At 41.6% G+C, this 22248-nt stretch overlaps 2 protein-coding genes across 3 annotated transcripts in view; one reads left to right on the plus strand and one right to left on the minus strand.

Moving 5' to 3' along the window:
- Positions 1-5845, plus strand: part of LOC116401557 (leucyl-cystinyl aminopeptidase-like) — a 10055-nt gene extending 4210 nt beyond the window's left edge. The window contains exons 9-21 of the mRNA XM_031880016.1: positions 62-213; positions 306-419; positions 513-644; positions 821-955; positions 1447-1607; positions 1692-1780; positions 1870-2056; positions 2181-2337; positions 2732-2916; positions 3136-3297; positions 3665-3805; positions 3918-3999; positions 4154-5845. Of these exons, the coding sequence (XP_031735876.1) occupies positions 62-213; positions 306-419; positions 513-644; positions 821-955; positions 1447-1607; positions 1692-1780; positions 1870-2056; positions 2181-2337; positions 2732-2916; positions 3136-3297; positions 3665-3805; positions 3918-3999; positions 4154-4285 (1829 nt within the window). The 3' untranslated portion in view covers positions 4286-5845. The remainder of the gene's footprint in view (positions 1-61; positions 214-305; positions 420-512; positions 645-820; positions 956-1446; positions 1608-1691; positions 1781-1869; positions 2057-2180; positions 2338-2731; positions 2917-3135; positions 3298-3664; positions 3806-3917; positions 4000-4153) is intronic.
- A 9236-nt stretch (positions 5846-15081) lies between these two features.
- LOC116401555 (urea transporter 2-like) lies at positions 15082-20513 on the minus strand. 2 transcript variants are annotated; one of them, XM_031880015.1, is made up of 10 exons: positions 20466-20513; positions 19998-20063; positions 19689-19872; positions 18390-18510; positions 17876-18004; positions 17477-17669; positions 16920-17067; positions 16524-16658; positions 16324-16373; positions 15082-16237 (listed from the first exon to the last, which is right to left on the minus strand). In XM_031880015.1, exons 1-10 carry the CDS (start codon positions 20487-20489, stop codon positions 15824-15826), a joined length of 1464 nt encoding a protein of 487 aa, XP_031735875.1. In that variant the 5' UTR covers positions 20490-20513; the 3' UTR covers positions 15082-15823. The 2 variants fall into 2 exon arrangements, with proteins under 2 accessions (XP_031735875.1, XP_031735874.1); XM_031880014.1 differs by having other exon boundaries at positions 18321-18510.
- Positions 20514-22248: the final 1735 nt, after the last annotated feature.

Below are 22248 nucleotides of genomic sequence, written 5' to 3' on the forward strand. Positions count from 1 at the left end.
CCCCCCCCCCCCCCCCCCCCGCCTTTACACATCCCAATATTCTTCCTTTCACTTTTGTCAGACTTGGTAGCCATCCCAGACTTCCTGGCAGGAGCGATGGAGAACTGGGGACTCATCACTTTCAGAGAGACCAGCCTGCTGGTGGGCAAACAGTCCTCTCCTCTGGAAAAACAAGTAGTTGCCTCTGTCATCGCGCATGAGCTCGCTCATCAGGTAGTTGTGTTTGCCTGTTTGTTGGTGAACGTAGCTGACACGGTGAATATGCTACGGTCAGGTCCTAATCTATCTCCGATGATGTGTTGCAGTGGTTTGGAAACCTGGTGACGATGAGGTGGTGGAACGACCTGTGGCTCAACGAAGGCTTTGCCACATACATGCAGTACATGTCGCTGCAGGCTGTTTTTCCCAAGCTGGACATTGTACGTTTACACATCTGCCTCATATACTTTGAAGCAGATACAGCTGTGTGCTTCATTGTGTGCCTTCGCAGTAAACCCTGTGTTTATTTGCAGGGTAATTCGTTCCTGGCAGTAGGCTTCAGAGCGTTGGACAGTGATGCACTTAACTCCTCCCACGCTGTGTCGGCGGAGGTTAATACGCCAGAACAGGTGGAAGAGATGTTTGACTCCGTCTCCTATGAGAAGGTACACTTTTGTAATTTATATATACTCGGATAGATAGATGCAATTTTCATTAATTCACTGAACTTCCATATCCAGCTCTTTAACTCAGAGAGAACTGGGCCTCCCACTCATTCAGAGCTTTAGTCAGTGCTCTGTTTAGGGTGTGATCGCTGATGCTTTGTGCCTGTGTCTTCCAGGGTGCCTCCATTCTCCTGATGCTGAATGCCTCCCTGCCAGGGGACCAACAGTTCAGAAAAGGTATCATTCAATATCTGAAACAGTTCAGTGGATCAAACACGGACACCAACGACCTCTGGAACAGCCTTACACAGGTGTGTGTGTGTGTGTGTGTGTGTGTGTGTGTGTGTGTGTCTCACTTTGGCTACATCTAACGTTTAACTTCCCTCAGTGATCTGTCAGCCAGCCATGTGATCTGACATCAGCTGCGTTTGGCTAGTTTCACTGTCATCCCATAATGGTTGAGCTGCATTATCAACATAAAAAGCAGTAAATGGCTTCTGATGATAGTTGATCATGTCATCATTTATTGATCCTATAAGAGCTCACATTGCTTTGAGGGGATGTCAGAGCACAGCATGCTGTGGATACAGACAGTAGATTTACTGTCTAAAAGGTTTGAAAGCACGCGCCTCAGTTAACATCCCCTTTGGGTTTGGTTTGTAGAAATTGTAATCTTCTGAAAATAGCTGCAAAGTTTCAGACCACTGCCAGTCACGGTTGTCTTCATTTAATTTACATAACAAAAAACAATGAACATGCACACTGGACTGCACTGACTCTGGATTTCTCTTCCTCTCCTCAGGTTGAGGTCTCGGCGCAGCACCCGAATGTGTCAGAGATGATGAGCACGTGGACATCACAGAAAGGCTTCCCATTGGTCACTGTAAGCCGTAAGGGAGGTCAGGTGACCCTCACACAGGAGCCCTTCCTGCTCACATCCGACAATGCCACGCAGACTTCCAGGTGGGTTCAACTCTCCCCCCCCACACACACACACACAGATCATAGAAACACAATACAACCCTGACTGTATTTTGTTCTCTTTAGCTTGTGGAATATTCCGGTGACGTATGTAACTGACAACTGTAGTTTGGCCCCTGAGTGCAGACAGATGTTCACTCTGAAGAACAAGTCAGGTAAAACACAAAGCATTACCTGCAACATCAAGTTAAGAGTCAAGATTTTTATTTTGTGACAAATGCTACATTTTTGTGTGTGTTTTCAGGGACTCTGAAGGAGCTACCAGAAAGTGTAAAGTGGCTGAAGTTGAACTACAGAAACACAGGCTTCTACATCGTCCACTACGGAGAAGAGGGCTGGGCTGCTCTGATAACAGCTCTGTCCAACAATGTCGGTGTTCTTACACACGAGGACCGGGCCTCGCTCATACACAACATCTTTGCTCTTTCCAGGTAAAGCGGACAACATAAATAGTTGTTCTTCAAATTGCATTTAGTTACAAGAGAAACGGAAGTAGAGGAGTGTTTCATTCTCCACCTTTCTTTCCTCTCCCCCGCTGTCCTGTGTTTTTAACAGACTGGGACGCGTGTCCTTTCACCAAGTCCTCAACCTGTTGAAGTACATGACCAATGAAACTCATACTTCTCCTGTGACAGAGGCCTTGCTACAGCTCAACATCATCTACCAGCTGCTTGACAAAAGACAAGAGCACCATCTTGTGTCCCGCATGAAGGTACACACATGCACACGCACACGCACACGCACAGTTAAGAAATGTAGGTCACAATACATTTTGAGAATAAAGATATAATGAGCCACATTTCTGTCAAACACCTGCATAATATCTTAAGTTTTGAAAATCCTGAAAAAAATCTGTTTTTCAAAATCAATGTGTGGACTATGAAGTATTGTAGTGAGAGTAATTGTCTCAATAATGAGAAACATTAAAACACACATTTGTATATCTTGATTGGCTTTATTTAAGATGTAAGTTTTGATGGCACATTATTGTTGTATCAGGACATCTAGGATACAAGCGAACATCCCATGTCTGTGAAAATAAATCATACATTCTTATGTTTCTGTGCACTAATAAGATCCCTTATTGTTTTTGTTACATACGACAGGATTATATTCTGCATCAGTTTGGTTCTCTGATGGACAAGCAAACATGGGAAGAGGAGGAGAGTGTGTCTCAACAGGAGCTGCGCTCAGAGCTGCTTGGGATGGCCTGTAGTCTGAATGAAGAGAACTGCACTCAGCGAGCCCAAGCCCTGTTCAAAGAGTATGTCGAGTCCAATGGGACCTCACGGTACGTATAGCACACTATATACTTTTCAGTTGCTTTTCTGGGTCACATTGACAGCTGCAGCAGGGTGAGAGGTGCAGCGCAAACCTCTTTACAGAGATAGAATCCATGGGGGAATGTCTCTGGATGGAATTAGTATCTGACGTTGAGTTGTAGACCGTGAGCTGAATTTTGGTCCACTTTTAACCTAAAAATAGGTTTGCATCTTTATATTTCCTGTAGGATCCCAGGGGATCTGCAGCAAGTTGTATTCACTGTGGCTGCTCAATCGGATGAAGGTTGGGAGACTTTGCTCAGCATGTACGGACGTGTCACCTATGATGCAGAGAAGAGAAAGATGCTGCGGGGCCTCGCGTCTACTCAGAACGCACGGCTTATAGTGTGGTAAGTGTTTGTGTGTGTTGGCCTCTGGTCATCAAGCAGCAGCGTCTTTCCTTCCCCACTGAATGAGGGAACAATCCAATACACTTGTTCAAAGTGCCTTTTCTAATGTTTTTATTATTGGAACATTACTTTAAAACCAATGTGTAACAGAGCAGCAATATTTTGAATCTTGGGTACTGTGATAAACGTTGAGTTACAGTCACTTAAACACCAATATTTCAGATGTGATAAAACAGTTTTTAATTTTATGTGTTTTGTCTTCAGTAGTGATTTAAAGGGCTTGACAAGCAGTTTGTTTTCCTGCTGTATGGAGGTGAGTGTAGTGTAGTGTTATTTAAGCTCTGAACACTTATTGCGGTCTGTCTAGGATTCTAAAGGCAGGTCTGATGGGGGAGATCATCCAGACGCAGGAGTTGCCTTTGGTCATCAGCACCGTGTGTAAAGGCTTCACCGGCTACTTGTTTGTCTGGGACTTCATCCAAGAGAACTGGGACAGCCTCATAGAGAAGTAAGTGGTCCCTGTCAGCTCCATACAAGTCGTCACTGAGAACATATTTTAAGATTATTTTACATAAAAAAGGAAACGATAAATGTCAGCGTTTTTGTGTTTTTGGCTAAAGGTTCCCGATGGGCTCCTTTGCCATCCAGACAATCATCAACTCTGCCACCTCTCAGTTCTCCACACAGGCCCACCTTGATCAAGTATGTTTTGTTTCTTTTCTGACGCAGCGTATTTGAGGGTCTGTGCAATTGTTTGTGGGGAGATATTAACTGTTCACTGTGTTTTGCCAAGTGATAACATAACATCTGTGTGTGTGTGTGTGTGTGTGTGTGTGTGTGTGTGTGTGTTGTGCAGGTTCAGAGTTTCTTCTCCAGTTTGAAGGAGCGCGGCTCTCAGATGAGGAGCGTGCAGGAAGCTCTGGAAACCATCAGGCTGAACCAGCGCTGGATGGACAAGAACCTGCCCACGCTCCAAAAATGGCTCTAATACAGTCGCTCCATCCGGCCTCTGCCCCGCTGACGGGACAAAGGGGCACGACGTCAAGACAACAACGGTGTTTGCACTATTGTAGGACGGTGTCTCTTTATCCTTTATCCAGGCCAGAGTGCGAATCAAAGCCAGAGGTTTGGCTCTACCTGGGTGGACAAGGTGTTCTCTTGAGGTTAGTCCTGTGCGTTGTATTTGCTAGCTCAGGGTGGCTCTGATTGTGTGTCTGACAGGAAGTTGTCAGATGCGAACACACACTCCTCACAATTGATGCTGTCAACCAAACCTCTCCTCTGCAGCTCTCATCTAAACCTCATGCCTGAGCAGACCATCGTGCTTCACCCACACTCCTTTTCCTCCGCCTGCTCTCAGGCACCTAACTGTATGAGCTGTGCAATGGCCACTTCAAAAAAGAGGAAGTATGAAGAATGTCAACATTACTGTGTGTGTGTACTGTCAGTCAGTCCTAGACTTTATCTCAAATTGTCTGATATATGTGGATGCAGCTGTCGGGGATTTCTCAACGACGAGAAGTTGAAAGTACAGGTACGTTAGAGAGGAATTACACTGACCTTGCATCGCCATGTTATAAAATAGCTGCCTGCCATTCTGACCTCTAGTTACACGTGCAACTGGAAGCATTTACTATATTAGTCATGATTTGGCTAAAAGATTGCTTGGTTGGTTGGTTGGTTGATAGCTTAAAATACCAAACTTGTATTTGCATCAATTGGATGTAGTGAGAAACCTTCCCACTGTGTACAGTAGATGGCGTACTGCACACCAGTGCAGGTTTAAAGCAACAACCAATGTGTCTTAGGTGAGAGCAGGCAGTGCTCGCTGGAGCCAAACGTTAATTTCTTTCTTCCTCTACGCGTCATAAGCCCAGTTTAGCTCTGATCAACACGTTTTTATTTCGATAGCTTTTTGCCTGCAGTGCAGTCCCTGTACAGACTCCTTTAACACCGTGTGCTCGTAAACTTGTAATTATAATGTAAATATGCTCAACCCTATAGTGTTTTCTCCTTCGATTTTGGATGTAATGTTTTGAACATCTTGACTTTTAACATTTTAGGATTTGCTTTGTGTTGTGTGTGTGTAAAGAGGAAATGTATCCATAGAATTGTTTAGGAGTCTTGGTCAAATAGTGTCTCCGTATATTTTGATTGACTTCCCCCGGGGAGGTCATTTGCTGATGAATGTTAGTGTTTTAAGGGCTAAGGTGCATAATGAAGATACAAAGTGTATAGAAGAACATTTATACTGGGCAGGACTCATCTGTCCAGTAAGCTAAATATACAGAAGGTTTAAAGTTAGTCTGCCATGTTGCTCCTGAGAACGAGGAGTAGCCTAGCTATTGTTTTTAGAAGGTGTCTGAACGTGTTTCCCCAGCTTTTGTTTTTAAGATTTTATTTAAATACAGTGGTACACTCATCCTGAGCTTTTTTTAAAGTGGTACTGCTTACTTATTCACTCAATCACTGTCATAATATTCCATATACTGGAGTAAATAACGTAGATTTAGATTTGATCATTTTCTTTGAACATCCTTAACACCTTCATGAGACATGCGTCTGTTTTTTTTTGTTGTCACATTATCTTCTTCTGGAACCTTTTTGTTCCATTTATGTAAAAACTTTTCTCAAACGTGGCTCAAAAAGGAAACGCACATTGGTTTAACTCCGGGTAGCATTATCTCATCTGAAATGAAAAGGGCCACGTGCCTGTTGCTGCACTAGCGACTCCTACTGGTTGGTGGAAGTGGCTGCTGGGAGGAGGGGGACCAGCCGTGTTTAGGCCCTATTAGTGAGATGGCAGGTGGAAAAACACACACCGAGAGACATCATGTGTTTCAAAAGCATGGCTGTCTACACTCTGCCCAGGTGTGGGTGTGAGCAGCATGAAGGATCTCTACAGAGGATTGTGCATTCCAAACAGGAGAAAGGATTAGTGTGACACTTTACTTTGAAGGATCTCATGGCAGTTTTGCTCTGTCTAGAGACTATCAACAGTATTTGACTTGTTCCATCCATCCGTGTGAATAGGCCTTCAAATACACAACTCAAATCTTTTACGTCGTCACTAATTTTACTTTAATTTTTTTTTCCAGCTGCCAGCAATCAGATGAATTAATCAGCTTCATTGAGGCTCTGGCACTTTAATGTTCCCTCATGTTTTTGTTAAGAAGACAACTGTTTCATGTGAAGTCGGTTGCAATAAGCTTTAAGAGACAAGAGTTGCTGATGTCAATCAGGTACCACGCTCAGTGGAAGTTGGTGAATCAGGGATGTGGCCGGTCTGATGACAGGATTGTACTAGAGTACCACATGTGCAGTGAACCCAATCGGATCGTCTTTGTTTTTGCACTGGGATAAAATGCTGCAGATGCTTTTGAAACTGTGTTGCTCCTTATGTGAATAAGATATAAATAAAAGTTGTTTTCTGAAGATGTTGGATTTTACTTTTTTTGTTCAAATACAAAGGCGACACAATACTAAAGATGATGCAACTTTTAAGATTTCAAATGTAAATCTGAGGAAGGACTTGAAAGCTGTTCCTCCTAATCCATTTCATGAAGCTTCGTCACATTCGGGGACAAAAATGTATTTTACAGTCTTGCTTTTGATAAATCAATTGTGAATATCAGGCTGCAAGACCTCTAAATCCCAACTGTGTAAACACAGTGGAGATGTTGGATGTGATTTACAGTGAAAAGCCTTTCACACGACGCTTCTCGCTTGTACCACCAGAGGTCTCTCTAGGTCTTCTGGAAACATGCCGAGTTGCTCTCATTCATATTTTCCATTGTAGGCTTCTGTTTAAAACGTGGATGTAAATTCTGCTCAACTGTGTATGTTGTGGAATGATCGTCTAAACGGATTTTAGGTGGTGAGTGAGTGTGCACCTCTGTGTCTGTCCACGGCTTATCTTGCATTCTGCTGCAGCAACCTGCAAAATATTTTTGGGTGGCCAGTCATGGCTGCATGCTCACCTCTTGGTTGAGGTGAGTCACACTTTCTCAAAGCAGCTTTTATTGACTGTGTTAAACTGCCATTGACTGCCTGCTGACTCCTCAGTCACTAAACCGGTCCCCGGCTGTTCGGGGGTGCTAATAATAACACAGCTGAGTGCGACTCTTGACTCCCCATCTTTCTGGGCCAGAGACAGTTCCGAAAGGAGACGGCCCACTGACAGTCACTGTGCCTTCCAATACCCACACTATCATACTTTTTAGTAAACCAGAAAAATATTTAGTATGTCCCAATACAGTGTGTGTCAAATGCAGTATACCAAAAATACCAGGATGCCCAACTACATCCATTTGCATTTTGCAGTATGCAAGTCAGCATGATTTTCTGCCTATTCTGACCCACAATCCCCTTTGCAGCAGGTATGGAAGCAAGAGGGGCAAAGTTCAAGGTGCAATGTTAAGTTCTAATTAAGTGCATTGGGACAGTACAGACTTTGTAAGGGCTGCTGCAGTGTGTACTAAAAGTAAAAAGAAAAAGTTTGCAATTTGGAACACAGCTTCAGTTTCCTGTTTCTTTGTTTCATGGGTTTCGCCACTGGCCTGTCCTGTCTTATGTCATTGAATAAGCATGTAATTTAATCCCATATAATAGATTTGATTGGACAGTTTTAATATCACTCTCATTAGTTTGCCAGGGAGAAAAACATATAAATTATATTTGTGAGTGTTCGATCTCGTTATGGACATTCTGAGCATCAAAGACTTCATTTCCTGCATTCTGTTGACTTTTTATGCACCAGTTTATAGTGGAAATGTCTTTATTCATGTAAAGGAAACGAACTTCAGACGACAGGTGACAACATTGAAAAATATAATGAAATACAAAGCAGGAAGGTTATCAGGCATTCTGTTTTGCTTTCAAATATTTATGTTATCCCTGCTGAGCCAACACATACAGTATGTAGGCCTGATTTACACCTCCGTCCTCTTTGGTTTATTTAGTTTGGATAAATAACCTCTTTAAATGTGAATGTGGCACCGATTCACTGATAGCTACGGTATTTCATTTTACTTAATGTATTAACCCCTGGACACTAATAGATGCGTGTGTGTTTTAGCAAGATTTCTGCTCATGTTTGAAACGTTCGGCAAAAAATTGATACTAACCGATGTCACTTCCCATCGGGCATAAATCAAATCATTTCGTGGCTTACATCCAAATATTCACTTAACAAACCTCCAATAAAGCTTTTCAGAAGCACACGCAGCGACACAGAGCTTCAGGTCAGGACAGCGTTGTTCCATAGAAAACACACACACACAAACACACAAATTATATACTGTATATATAGATCTATCACACATTATGTACATATATACATAAATATACATTCTTAAGTTTCTTCAGAATTTTGTATGTAACCACTAAAGATTCAGTACATGGTCTGTATTGAGGGGTTGAGCTCTCAGTTCTTTGTAGGACGTAACATTGAGATTGTTAAAAATCAACTCTCATGTTTGCAAGCCTTGTGAGGTGTCATAATGTTGGTGTAACTCCTCTTAAAACTGTATTTTAAAAGGCCATAAAAATACTCAATAAACTGATAGCCAGGCATCATGTTTTTCAGCTAATCAATTTTATTGCACATAAAATCCAAAGAAACTGCAGCAAGTGCGGATCATACTGAAAGTATAATTTTTTTTTCACATTTATTTCAATTCAGTATTATTGTTTCCATGTATAAACACATTAATAACACCAAAACTTTAGACACGTTAAACATAAAATGTCCCATCTGACTTGTAGTGGAGTCAAAGTATTGAGTCTCACCAAAAAGAAGCCCTCTTACTTTAGAATACAAAACTTTAGAATTGTGCCGGTACTTTGAAACTGACGTTGAGTGCAGTACTTGCGTGAATGCACTAAGTTACTTTACACCTCTATCTTGTGCTCAGCGTTTTTACATCTTTGCACTGCTGACGTGTGGACGCAGATTTATGTCTTCTTTGTTAGAGAATGCAGCCATCGCGAAGCACAAATACAAAACAGATCAATCTCACACATGGGTGATCTGCAAACTCATTGTAGAATGTAGCCAGCGGTTATGTAAGGGGTTTCGTTAAAGAGGAGTATAAATTCATACTTCTAGGACAGGAGATTAAAGAGCAGAAATATTTAAAGCAGATAGGATCCTGTATCAGGCAACAACATGACCTCAATCTAAGTAAGACAAAAGGCTCGCACATTTACAAACAAACTGATTTGACTAGAACATGCGTCATGAGTCACAAACCTACTCCATCAAACAATGAATCAATCACTGTTGACCCCATTCAGTCACAACCTTTACTAGAAGAGCAACAACCATTTTAACTATGCCGTCCTGCCAAGTGGAGCAGTATCAGTGGAGCTGGTCATGGTCATAGTCACCTGCATGTGCAGCTTCAGCTCTGTGGGCATCAGATTGATCTGTGGATGCATTGATTTGTGTCAGTGAGATTAAACATTACATGACGCCTGATCACTGATACGCAAAGAATGGTGGGGAATGAGGAAACGTGAGTACTAGGTGAGCAGTGTGACTGGGGTTAGGGAACACAACAACACAATGCTCCATCACTCAACTCTTCAGTCTCTGTCTCTATTTATTTTCACCTTTGCTGTCAAATGCTACTGTTAACCAGCAATGTGAATGGAAATGTGGCTTCTCCAGTTTCTAAGTTTAGTGACACCGAGCCTGTAAATGTGTGTTCCCTGAAGACTATGACTACGAAGAGTCAGCTTGTGATGTTTGTTGAGATGTTGGAGACGGTGCATTGACCCTTGTGATTGAAACCACTGTTATACAATCTGTCTAAAATACAATCTGGGATGTCGTCGTCAAGAACGGTAATGATGTTGTGTTGCTTAAAGTACACTGGATCTTTTTGATGGGATTACGTTTTTATTTATTGGTAACGAATTGAATTTGCCGTTTTGTGCCATTTCAAAGTTGCTTTTCAGACCATTATACTTTACGTGTATGCTATCTCATCATGAGATGATACTACATTTGTACTCTCACGTTTTAATCTTTCTGACTGTCCAATTTTAGTCTTACCACTTTTACAAATCAGCCTTTCCACAGACAGACAGCTGGTTGAGTCACAGATTTTGTGATAACCTGCAAGCTTCTGAGATGTTAGGATATTACGTTACCACTCCTCTGTCGAGACACTGCTGTGCTGCTGTGCTGCTCCACTAGAGGACCCTCTAACTTTCCTCTCTCTGGTCCACATACAGAACATCTGCTGTGGGTGCTAGACTAGTATGAATGATGCAGTTGCAGTTCAGCATAAATTGTAGTGTTTCTAAAGAGAAGCTAAGCAGATTCTATCGGTAATAGGTCCTTATGAGGTTGATCCCATTTTATATATCTCAGTATGTTTGTGTTGCTCCAGGACTTTTGAGGTAGCTATGATTCTGACAATATGTTTAGCGTTAGGGAAGACAATGAGTACGGCTGGTCATTTTCAGGGATTAGTCAATATGTGTCTATCTAGCACTATCATTACATTAGATTTAAATGTTCAAGACGCACCCTGTCATTATACTGACAAATATTAATTGAACTAGCAGAGGTCCAAAAATACTGTGAAAGTATTCAGTATCAGAACAGCCGTTTAAACAGCAGTCACTTCAGGTCATACTGGACATGTGAAGCTGCACGAAGCAATTCAAAGTATTTGTTGAAATGTGATACATCATGATAAAGCTCTGAGGGTTCGTGACTGTCTGAGGACAAGCTGTTATCTCCATCCAGGCCTTCTGTCAGTTAATCTTGCCCCAGGAACCTGGCACCCATTGGATTAAATTAAAATAAAAAGTACATGACAGAAGTATAAACAAAAGGCAGAGGCATATCTGACCCCATTCACAACCAGCTGGAGAACCCTTCAGATCATCACTTTGTAGCAGCACAGCACGTGTTTTTGCTCTGAAAACATCCACTCGCAACAACAACATTTCTTTCAGCCACAGAGCAGCCGGTGCTAAGGCAAGTAGAAGGTGTCTTAACTTTTTAAAATGCATTTTCATATTTCTTTGATATTGTTATAATATCCTACAAGGGGCAAAAGGAACCACAACTGAAAACGGATTTCTTATTGTAAAAGGGTCAAAATTATCTGGGAAAGAAATCTGCCAAATTTTTAAGTGGTGACGGATAAGTCAATGATATAACTTTTTCTTTATCCCTTTGCCGTGCCCAACCACCAAACCTAGGTGTAGTATGGCTGTAGCAATCTCACAATGTGACTGATTGACTGATTTTGATAAACAGCCAGTGGTACCCATGCCATCTTTCAATTAAAGCTTGAATCTGCTGAACATGATGGGCCCTCGGAACAGTGTAGATAACCTCATTCAAGTAAACTACACAACCATCCAAACCAGCAATCACTCGCTCCATTAATCTCTGTAATGCTGCAGGGACATTGTGCACAGATCTCCTGCAGATCAGTAGAGCATAGGGGTAGGATTTTTAAGGGCAGATTTACTGATCCGATTTTGCTGAGCCGAAGAGATGTTTACGAGAGATCTATAACCATTGTTTGATTGTTTTACCAAAACAAGACAAGGTCTCAAGACAGCTCAAACTAGAAGGTTGAACAATGTACTTGTCAAACATGCTGTTTACTACTGTACCTCTAAATGTGGCTGTTTTGATTGCAACATACAGTACAGTCCTTGTATTTCCCTTGTCCTGACTGTGCAATGTATCTAAATGATATATTACTTATTTCTCAAACAAGAAAAGCTTATCATACCAACAGATGATATACAGTTTTTTGTCACAGATGATTTACTATTATTTATTAATTTGTAGTTATTTCATATTCAGATATTTCCATATATTGTGGTGACTGTGGCTCAGAGGCTCAGAAGATTGGCGGTTTGATCCTTTACTCCTCCAGTCCGCATGTGGAAGTGTCCTTGGGCAAGACACTGAACCCCAAATTACTGTGTGGGTGAGTGTGAATTAGTGTAGATCTTGATGGGCAGGTGGCACCTTGCATGGTAGGTCTGCTGTGAATGTCTCTCAGTGAATGGGTGAATATAGACATGTAATGGCCGGAAGACAAATGTAAGTCCATTTACCATTTTCAACTAGTAAAGTACTTCCAGACAACACTGAATAAACCAACCTTGACTTGACCGATTATTAGAAAATGATTTATTCAAAAAGGATATACAATTAATATATAAAGTTATACAAAGTTATTGGAACCCAAATGTAGCAGATGTATTGCCTGCATGTGAAAGACAAGGTAAAAAGTAGTTTGACATTTTGGGAAATAGACATTTGCTTTCTTGCTGAGAGTTATGAACATAAGAGTTTAGATATACTCTCATATCTGTTAAAATATGTGGCTAGCTAGGAGCCAGTAAGCTTAGTGCTGCACCCATGAATCACACTGGGTTGAGGATGGACATATTTTAAGAAAATGTTTGATTCTGCAAAAATAAATAACAATAAAATAAATGATCAGCTGGTCTTCAGTAGCCTTACTAATGTCAACGGCAAACTCAAAACAATGTACAATGGCAACGATCGTTCACATCGCACACATCCCTCGATTACAAATCTCCCTGTAGAGTTCAAGCGCCAAAGACTCTATCACAACGTATCATCACATATCATGGGATGGGCAGTGTTTTTGCTCTACAGCATTTTCAGAAATGTCCCCCAGGTCTTCACGTCTTGGTGAAAACGGACACACCACTGTGGTAGCGTGCACATCAACCGCCAAGGTGGCACTTGCTCACTCCAGTTGCACATGTTACCTCGGAAGATCTTTTGTCCCGAGGAAACCCTCTGTACGGAGAGTGGACTCTCCATCCACAGGTGGTGGAGCAAGTTTGGCAGAAATACGGCCAAGCAGCTGTAGATCCCTTTGCCTCGCCTCACTGTCTGCTGCTTGTCACCCTGTCGGACGTAAATGCACCCCTGGGGGTGGATGCACTGCTGGCCAAACGTGCTGCTCTATGCATGCTCCCCTCTCAGCCTGAGCCGTGGCCTCTACCTATACGAAGGGACCTCCTTTCCCCGTCGTGCAGGGAGATCTACCAACCTCACCTAGACCGTATATATAGCGCTCTGGGCTTGGCCTGTGAGAGGTGGAACCTGAATGCAGCAGGCCTGCCTGCTCTCTTTACAGTGGGAGGCTTTTTTTAGGAGTGGTGCAAGACGAGGCACACCATTCCTTTCCAGTGTTTGGTGGTTGACCTGCTGTGTTTCTTGCAATAATTAGTAGATCATCTTTCTACAATTAAAGTTGATTTAGCGGCTATCTCAGTCCTGTCATTTAGACTTTGAGGAGAAGCCTGTGGGGCAGCGTCTTTTTAGTGTGACTTTTCATGACGGTTGAACGCTGCAAGCTGCTTGTTTCCAGGACCCTGGTTCCTCTGTGGGATCTGTTGGTTGTGTTGGACGCACTCTCTCATCACCCATTTGAGCCTAGAGGCAGTGGGCATGGAATTTATTTCACTTAAAACAGTGTTGCTCTAAGCTTTAACCACATTAAAGCTTATGAGTGATTTACAGACTTTATCCATCCGCTCCAGGGCATGCTCCTCCTCAACAGAGGAGCAAAGGCTTAACACATTATGCCAGGTGCTGGCACTGCATGTGTGTGTGGGTAGATCAGCATGTCCTAGGAAAGTGAAACAGTCATTTGTGTTCTGGGCCACTCCCCACAAAGGCAAGCCATTGTTCCGCCAGAAGCTGTCGCACTGGATTTTGGAGGCCATATCTCTGGATTCGCTGTGCCCCAGTGTTTGAGGGCCCTGTTCAAGGGAGTTTCAGTGCAGGATGTTTGTGCTGCAGCGAGCTGGAGGCAAACGTGCCAGAGTCCCTGTGACAACCACTGCCAAGCTCAACATTATTTGGCTAAAGAACATTTGTCTGATTCACAGAAAGAGATTTAAATAAAGCTTTGTTGTCTTTGACTTTTTCCATTATTGAGACTGAGACTCATGTAATAATTAAATGTGGGGATGACTACTAGCCCATTGTTAACATTATTCAGTAGCTTTACTGCTTGATTTGTCTGTGTCAATTTGGATGACTTTTCAACTGGATGTTGTGACATCCTTAGACGGAAAGGATGAAGCAAGTAGAACAGTCTGTGGGATAGAAGGTAAAGCTCCGGGTAGTCCTGCACTACAATGATTAGCTTTTCCATATGTTTACTGTAGACTGATATTTACCGAAGACAGAAAAGATATCTGTCAGATGTAATTAGTTGTAATGTGAACGACATCTTATAGAATACAAGACTTTGTACTTTCAAACATTGTCATACAGATAACAAAGTAAAGGTTTCTGCTGCACCACCCTACCTGTAACTGAGGACATACCACAGTCCGACTCTTGTTGCCAAATGTTGCTGTTGACGCAAACAGTCCTCAGTGGCATGTTCTTTTGCTGTATTATCAAAGGACAGGTGTAGCCAGGTATTTGTATTTGTCACCTAGTCAAATTCCTTATGTGTAATGTACTTGGCAATAAATGTTTATGATTCTGATTTACATAATTACATTTAGGAACACCTATCATTAAGCCAGATATTTTGGTAGCTTGATTTGTTGTTTAAACTTTGGGTGGTGCGATATTATTATGTTATTAGAAGGCATGCAAGACTGATGTGTCAGATGCTAACCTTATTTATACATTATTATATTAGATTATGGCCAACAAACAATATTTCCCCAGAAATGATTCAGCCCTTGAATTATAAAAGTTCCATTACTGTATTTAATAGATTTTAATTCAGTGTGGCTTTATTGAAATGAAACATGAAAGTTAAATAAAGAACAATGTTACCAAAGCATCAAAATACAATAGTACACAATAATGTTTAGATCAATATTAACATAACATTACAATTATTATATGATAATATACAGTCTCATAATCACATTTCAACAAACACATGTTGAAACTCCCTGATGCTGTTGTGGTTAAACCAAGGCAGGTATAACCTATACTATATATACAAGGATATGGTTATTTATGGTAAACTGATATTTGTGCTCCTGACATCTGCCAGAACTTTTCTACTATGTCCAACAGTTGTTGTAGACCTTGTTCAGTCGGCGACAGAATAAGCAGGTCATCAGCCTAAAACAGTCACTTCACGACTGTATCTGGGCGGAAGTTCATTTATATACACAATAAATGAATTGGATTTAAATTACCCTGACGAACACATCTTCTCTGATTGAAGAATTCAGTTTGTTTTGTCTCCAATTTTAACAGCACACTTATTTTTCAAATACATTGATTTAACCACATCCTACATTTAGCCTCCTCTACCACGATGTAGATGTCTGTAAAAGAGTCCTTGACGCTAAATAGAATCGAAAGCTTTCTTGACATCAGTGCAACGAGTTGTTTGCTAATTAAAGCGTGAATATATATGGTTGGTGCTGCGGTGTTTTGGGAGGATGCCAATACAATTTTTGCAAGATGGAGTGTTCGTCTCTATCCTCTGTCTATCTCTCCCGCTGCAGACATGCAGTATTAAACATGATCCGCAACAGTGACCACAGTTAGATCATCGTGTCTGATATCTTCAGCACCCTGCTGTTCGACCCCAGGTGCAGAGCCTTCGACACATGTCTCGTCATTTTTCTCGTCTGATGCCTCACTTGCTGCTCTATTTTCTTCCAATCTTTCAAGCTCTAGCCTCAGTTGCAATTTCTCGTTCAGTATCATCTCTTCTTTGATGGTGTTCTTCTCCTCGCGTTCTATCCTCTCTTTCTCAGCCTTTTTCACTTTCTCCTGCTTCTTCAGCTTCCAGAAGAAGCCCAGGTTTTTCTCGGGGTACGTGACTTTGGCCAGCGGCAGCTTGAAGATGTTCTTGATTCCCGTGGTTAAGAGGAGGAAAGTGAGGGCAGAGAGACAGAAAGGCCAAGTGCAGGCTGGCAGACCAAACTGTAGATGAAAAACAAATCCCGTTACTGTAAGTAACTTGTGTTTATTATGGACTGATCTAACATTACGAGTCAGAACAACCTTACCGTGGACAAGATATTGGCAATGGCTGAGCCGAGGTATGCACAGAAAAAAGCTGTTCAGGAGAAGAAGAGAGATACTGTGAGATGACATTCATGTCCATATCTGGTCGCTCTCTGCCAATGTTGCATGTGTCATGTTATCATCCTTCATGAATTAGATTTCTTGTTATAGATAGTGTTTTAACTTCCGGATGTGTACTAACCACACGTGATGGCAAGCAGATGCACCTGCCAGGTGAGAGCGTAAAACATGCCTCCGATGGCAATGCAGGCTAACACACAGTTGTATCCCCAGAGGCCAAAGTAAATGTCTCCAAAAGGTGCTGCCAGCGCCAAGCCTGCAAAATATGATAAATCACAGCAATCAAAGAAATTCCAAGTTACATTTAAGGTTGGATTATCTTAATAAATGATGACCCTACTGGTAATTTTGCACGGATTGTGAGGGGATTTCATCTTGTGGTTGGAACATATTGACTTGAATTCATTCTGAAATCATGCAAGGAAGCAAAAATAAGTTTTTTTGTAGTTGCAAGCTCTTTAAGTTTAAGGACAGAATGGCTTTTGCATTTGACTGTCGAGGTATATTGTCCACTCACCTGAAACCATGCCCACGGCAGATCCCAAGACAGCATGAACGCAGGTGATAGGGGAGGAGATGAACAGTGAGATAATGAAGATTCCTCCGGTTATCGGGTTGTCACAGCCGTAGACCTGGCCTATTCCAACAGGCACCGACATGAACAGCTTGAGAGGTAAAGACATGGAGGTTGCATAACTGTAGATCTACAACACAGCGTGAATTACAACTGCAGGTGTTTCCACTCATGTTGCCTCATTAAACCTCTCGTGGGGGTGTGTAGAGACTGATTGATTTCCGTCACTCTCCTGTCAGCTTTGATGCACCCACACAACTCACACACACTCACTTATCTAATGCAGGATTGTAATTACACATAGCTCCGACAGAACATTTCAGATACCTTGCAGGGAACATGGTATATAAGCGCTGATGAATCTGCCACATCTAAATTACATAACGTTGAAATGCTATCAGAACAAAACATCTGATGTTGAAGTGCACATAGCATCTACAGTGTACCAGCCCACAGAGAGGTGTGTAGCGTGTATAAACAAATCCTAGCCTGTCACTGACCTGGGCTACGTCGATTTCAGCCCAGGTAATGTTGGGCAGCTCTGAGCGAGGCTGAATGAGGACTTGGGGGAAGTGGTGGTTGTAGTGTCCAGTGGCAACCATGTGGAGACACACCAGGATGTTGAAGGGCAGGGTGAACACTGGCAGATCCCATCGACTGTTAATAGATGCCAGGGCACTGGACACGATCGGGCTGAAAACAGAAGGATATAACATCACCCGTATTAGGTTTATAACCAACTCAGGACATGTATATGGTCATACTACTGTAAACGGATCCGTTTTGACATTTGTCTCGTCTTGTTTTGGTTACTTTATCTACTTTCTTACATCTACCTCTCATTTCTTATGAAATGAATACACTGCATCATTTTATTATTAGTCAATCTTGTTGCTCACCACATCATGGACATGAAGATGTTTGGTAGCAGGAGCCACCAGTACCAGTCTCCTTCGTTGGAGAACACCGCCATCAGCAGACCCACCAGGATGCCATTGTAACCGTACAGCCCTGCAGCTATTGCACCCCTGAATGAACAGTTATTTGAATTGATTAATTCAACATATTCTGCTATACAAAACTATGTAACATCGTCCTACATAGTCATTTCACCTTCCTCTACCTAGGAAAATGATCATCCAGTTTTGTTTATAATTTTTTGCATCATGTTTCAGGTCAGTACGTCTACTGTTGTTGTGACTAATAGCGAGTCATGGGGATTTAGTGTGAATGAAGGTACGTGGACTGCAAGTGAGTGTTAATTCACAACCACTTTTCTTTATATACAGTAACATCTAATTCAGATTTAATTTATTAATATCTGTAGCATTAGTTTGTTCAAACCTGTTCTGTTGCAGAATAAGGGCTGAAATGGTGGCAAAGAGTGTGCCCACAAAGCCGTTGAGAGCCCACCAGTAGTTTTGCAGGATGAGGCCAGCAAAAATGATGAGGCCGCTTAGAGGGTTGTTGACGAACATCACCTGAGCAGCTCCACGCAAAACCCAGTCCAGCAACTGCAGCAAGAAAAACTGCTCTGGAGGACAGAAAGAAAGAACAGACAGCGTTGACATTTGCCCAGAGCTGATTGATAGGCTTACATTGAATGTTGCGCAAGCTTTAGTTTTAGGCTCACAGCGGGTACATCTGCATCACAAAATGCTTGTTCAAGGTCACGGAAGCCATATCTTATATGAACAACAGGTTTGTCGACTGAAACAGAGTAGCACTGTATCTTATCTTCACAGGGAACATGTTGCACATTGTTAGTCTAAACTATCTATAGCCTGGCTTACCTTAAAGGTACAGTTTCAAGTTCCTGTCAGTGACACATAGGTGTTTGTAGGTGGATATAATATATATTCTCAAATTTGTGCCTGGTCTATAGACTTTTAAATGGTTTGGCCCCTCCTCCACTCCGTGACCTTGTATACACTCGCTCAGCAACTTCTATTAGATCAGCGAGAATATTCTCTACACGAGACTGTACAATACCATTTCGCCGCACTAATTTTGGTCAATCAGCCTTCTCTGTAGAAGCAACACACCAGTGGAACACCCTGCCTGAAGGTGTGAGGAGCTGCAGCTCTATTAACACTTTTAAAGCCAACTTAAAAAGTCTTTTAAAAACTGCACACACTGACCTCAATTCTTGTGGTCTTTTCTGACTTGATTTTATTGACACACATTCATTTTTGATGTGCTATTTGTGTGTAGCGTTGTATTGGGTGTCTTGTATGTTTTTTGTGGTATATCTCTGTATTATGTCTTTTCCTTTTACTGTGTTATTGTCTTGTCCTTGTTTGACCTGCCAAGGGACTGCAGATGCAAATTAGCTGAAGCTACAATCTGGTACAGTGCATTGAATGGAGACATTTATGTTTAAACTGTACATGATCCCTTTTAAATAAATTAAAATAAAAAATAAAAAAATAACACATTGCATGGTTGCGTGTTACTTGTTATTTAAATTTGTTCTTGATTAACTCTCAATTCTAGTTTCGTAACTGATCTCAAGGTTGAGTATCCCAGCTGATGAACACAGAATGCCAATCATTTTACAGCAACGTTGTGCATCCTGACTGGTGTAGGGATTTAACTTGTATTCCCCAGCGTGTGGTTGTACAATGGTTATCAGTGTCAAGTTGTTTACAACGTCCAGAAATTTTTGTATAATGTCATAAGGGCAAGTAAAGAAAATTAGAGTTGACTTACTTTCCATCCATTTTCCAAACACCTTCATGTCTCCAGAGAAGTAGGAGATTCCTTTGAGGAAGCGGGCCCTGGCCGTTTGCAGATTTCTTGGCCCTGGCTGCTCAGTCTCGGGCTCCTTTCTGTCCAACTGGGAGTCGTCATGCTCAGACGGCAGGTCAGGGTTCGCCATCAGGGGCTGGAGCTCCTGCAACCACCATTTTTTTGGTTAGAAATGAATTAGAGAATCTCATTCCAAGACTGTTTGAAGCATGTAAAATACACACAACATGGAACTTATGCTGTGCATCTAAACTGTGAACACTGACTTACAGTGAATATGGGAGCAGGAGAGGAGCAGGCAGCCGAATTGGAACTGTTGATATTCTTCTGAATATCCTGAGAGGAGAGCGGAAAAGTTGTCACTCAGCAGCACATTAAGTCTTCATCACTACTTATTATAAGTAATAAAAAAATACATATATTTGTGAAGTATTTCAAAATGAAAGAAAAAAGAAAGAAATGTTAATTGTAAATTATGATCATGATTTTGCTTTATTTACTGCATATAATACTCTTCCATGGGTTCTAACTATGGTCAAAGATTTGAGTTCATTGAATTTTAATTAACTATCCATCAAAATCAATGCTCTCAGATGAGGGAATACTGTACCTTTCATCATTTTATACCTATAATCTTTAAATATGAGTTAATTCGATCAAGCAGGCACACATTCATTTAAGTTGAGCAACATTTGACTTTCCTGCTTAACTTTGAAAAACAATTACAAGTGCTCCTACCGTTGTGCAATGGCTTCCAGGCATGTGTCCTACAATAGACGCAGACCAGCTTCTGTCAAGCTGTGCAACAGAGGTTTCCACTGACAGCTTTTATAGCAACAGACCGCAGAGAAAACCCCACCTCATCTATCAGTCTCTACAGGAATCTCTGTCACTGTGATCATTTTTGCCACACCCAAGAAAGATCTAAGATTATCATGTTCACATCTTAAACAAGATAAAAGGCAAGCTGTAAAGGGGATCTGTGGTATTATTTTTATATTTCAGCTGCCAATATTTTTCAATTTGAAATGCAAAATATGTTTATTTATAGAACATATTAAGGCCTATAGACCATGTTTATCCCATTAAAAATAACTTAAAACATTCTATATCCATCTAAAGACAAACATGGAATAGTTATGGCTCACTAGTACAAGCACAAACACATCACACTGACTAACACGGTCGCTTCGCAGCAAGGGGGTCCCGGGTTCAATCCCGTGCTGGACGGCCCTTCTGTGTGGAGTTTCCATGTTCTCCCCGTGTCAGTGTGGGGTTTCTCCAGGTTCTACGGCCTCCTCCCACACTCCAAAGCTTAGGTTAATTGTGGAAATTAAATTAAATTAAAAAATTAAATTAAATGACTTGGGGGCTTTGTGATATAGGCTACTTACCTGTGTGATAAAGTCAAAACAGGTAAATAAGGCAAACTGTTCAGATTTAGAAGTGGTTGTATATGGTTGTCTAGTATTTACTTATGTTTGCTAATCCTGATGAAGAAACTTAAAGGATTCCTTCTATAAGAAGTGGATGCATTAATGATACTTTATCAACTCAGTGGAAGCTTTAACTCGAAGCTCCAGTATTGGTCAATTTGATCCTACACCAGTAAATGAAGGTCAACCATGCTTCGCTATTCAAGAAGTCTCTGAATCTACTGTCACCAGAGTTCTAGGCTCACTCAAGAACTCTAGGGCCAAAGATGTTAAGATGTTCAATATTTTTCTAAAGAAACATAAAGGCACACTCGCTCACCCGATCACAAACATTGTCGACAAATCTCTCAGGCAATGTGTGTTTCCAAAAGGATGGAAATCAGCCATAGTAACACCCATTTTTAAGTCAGGAGATTCAACCGATGGCTCCAATTATCGGCTAATCAGTATCCTCCTGCTGTTTCCAAAATTGCTGAAAAATGTGTTGCAGAGCAACTCATTAAACATCTCAACAGCTCTCCATATCAGCTGCATCCTATGCTGTTTGGTTACAGGGCTAATCATTCGACTGAAACAGCCAACTGCTTCCTCTTAGAGAATGTGAAGCTAAAATGGATAAAGGGGGTGTAGTAGCAGCGGTTTTTCTTGACCTGAAGAAGGCTTTTGATACGGTTAATCACAATGTCCTGATTAACAAACTGTCAAATTTTAACTTTTCCCAAGAGTCTCTTGTCTTGCTGAAATCCTACCTTGAAGGAAGAACCCAGTGTGTCAGAGTGGGTGATGTTACATCATCTACTCTAAGATCTAACGTGGGAGTACCTCAGGGTTCTATTTTAGGACCTTTACTATTCAGTTTATACATTAATGATTTGCCGGCTATCTGCGATGGGTGTGATATTCAAATGTACGCTGACGATACAGTGATTTATGTGCACGCAAAGAACAAAGAACAAGCTGCACTTAAACTCACGTCCACAATGACAAATGTAACTAAATGGCTTGCAGATTCCTGCCTTCACCTGAATGTTAACAAGACTGTTTGTATGTTCTTCGCAAAGAGGGCTTGCAAAGTGTCACTGGAG

The sequence above is a fragment of the Anarrhichthys ocellatus genome, unplaced genomic scaffold (assembly GCF_004355925.1).
Source record: "Anarrhichthys ocellatus isolate YVR2014 unplaced genomic scaffold, GSC_Weel_1.0 scaffold526, whole genome shotgun sequence".
Lineage (NCBI taxonomy): Eukaryota > Metazoa > Chordata > Actinopteri > Perciformes > Anarhichadidae > Anarrhichthys > Anarrhichthys ocellatus.

Coding starts and splice junctions, on each gene's coding strand:
- LOC116401555 (XM_031880014.1), bottom strand. CDS start 20,489: ATGCCTGGAAGCCATTGCACAACG. Junction 19,873..19,997: donor CTCCTGCTCCCATATTCACT/GTAAGTCAGTGT, acceptor TGGTGGTTGCAG/GAGCTCCAGCCCCTGATGGC. Junction 18,511..19,688: donor GTTTGGAAAATGGATGGAAA/GTAAGTCAACTC, acceptor TCTGTCCTCCAG/AGCAGTTTTTCTTGCTGCAG.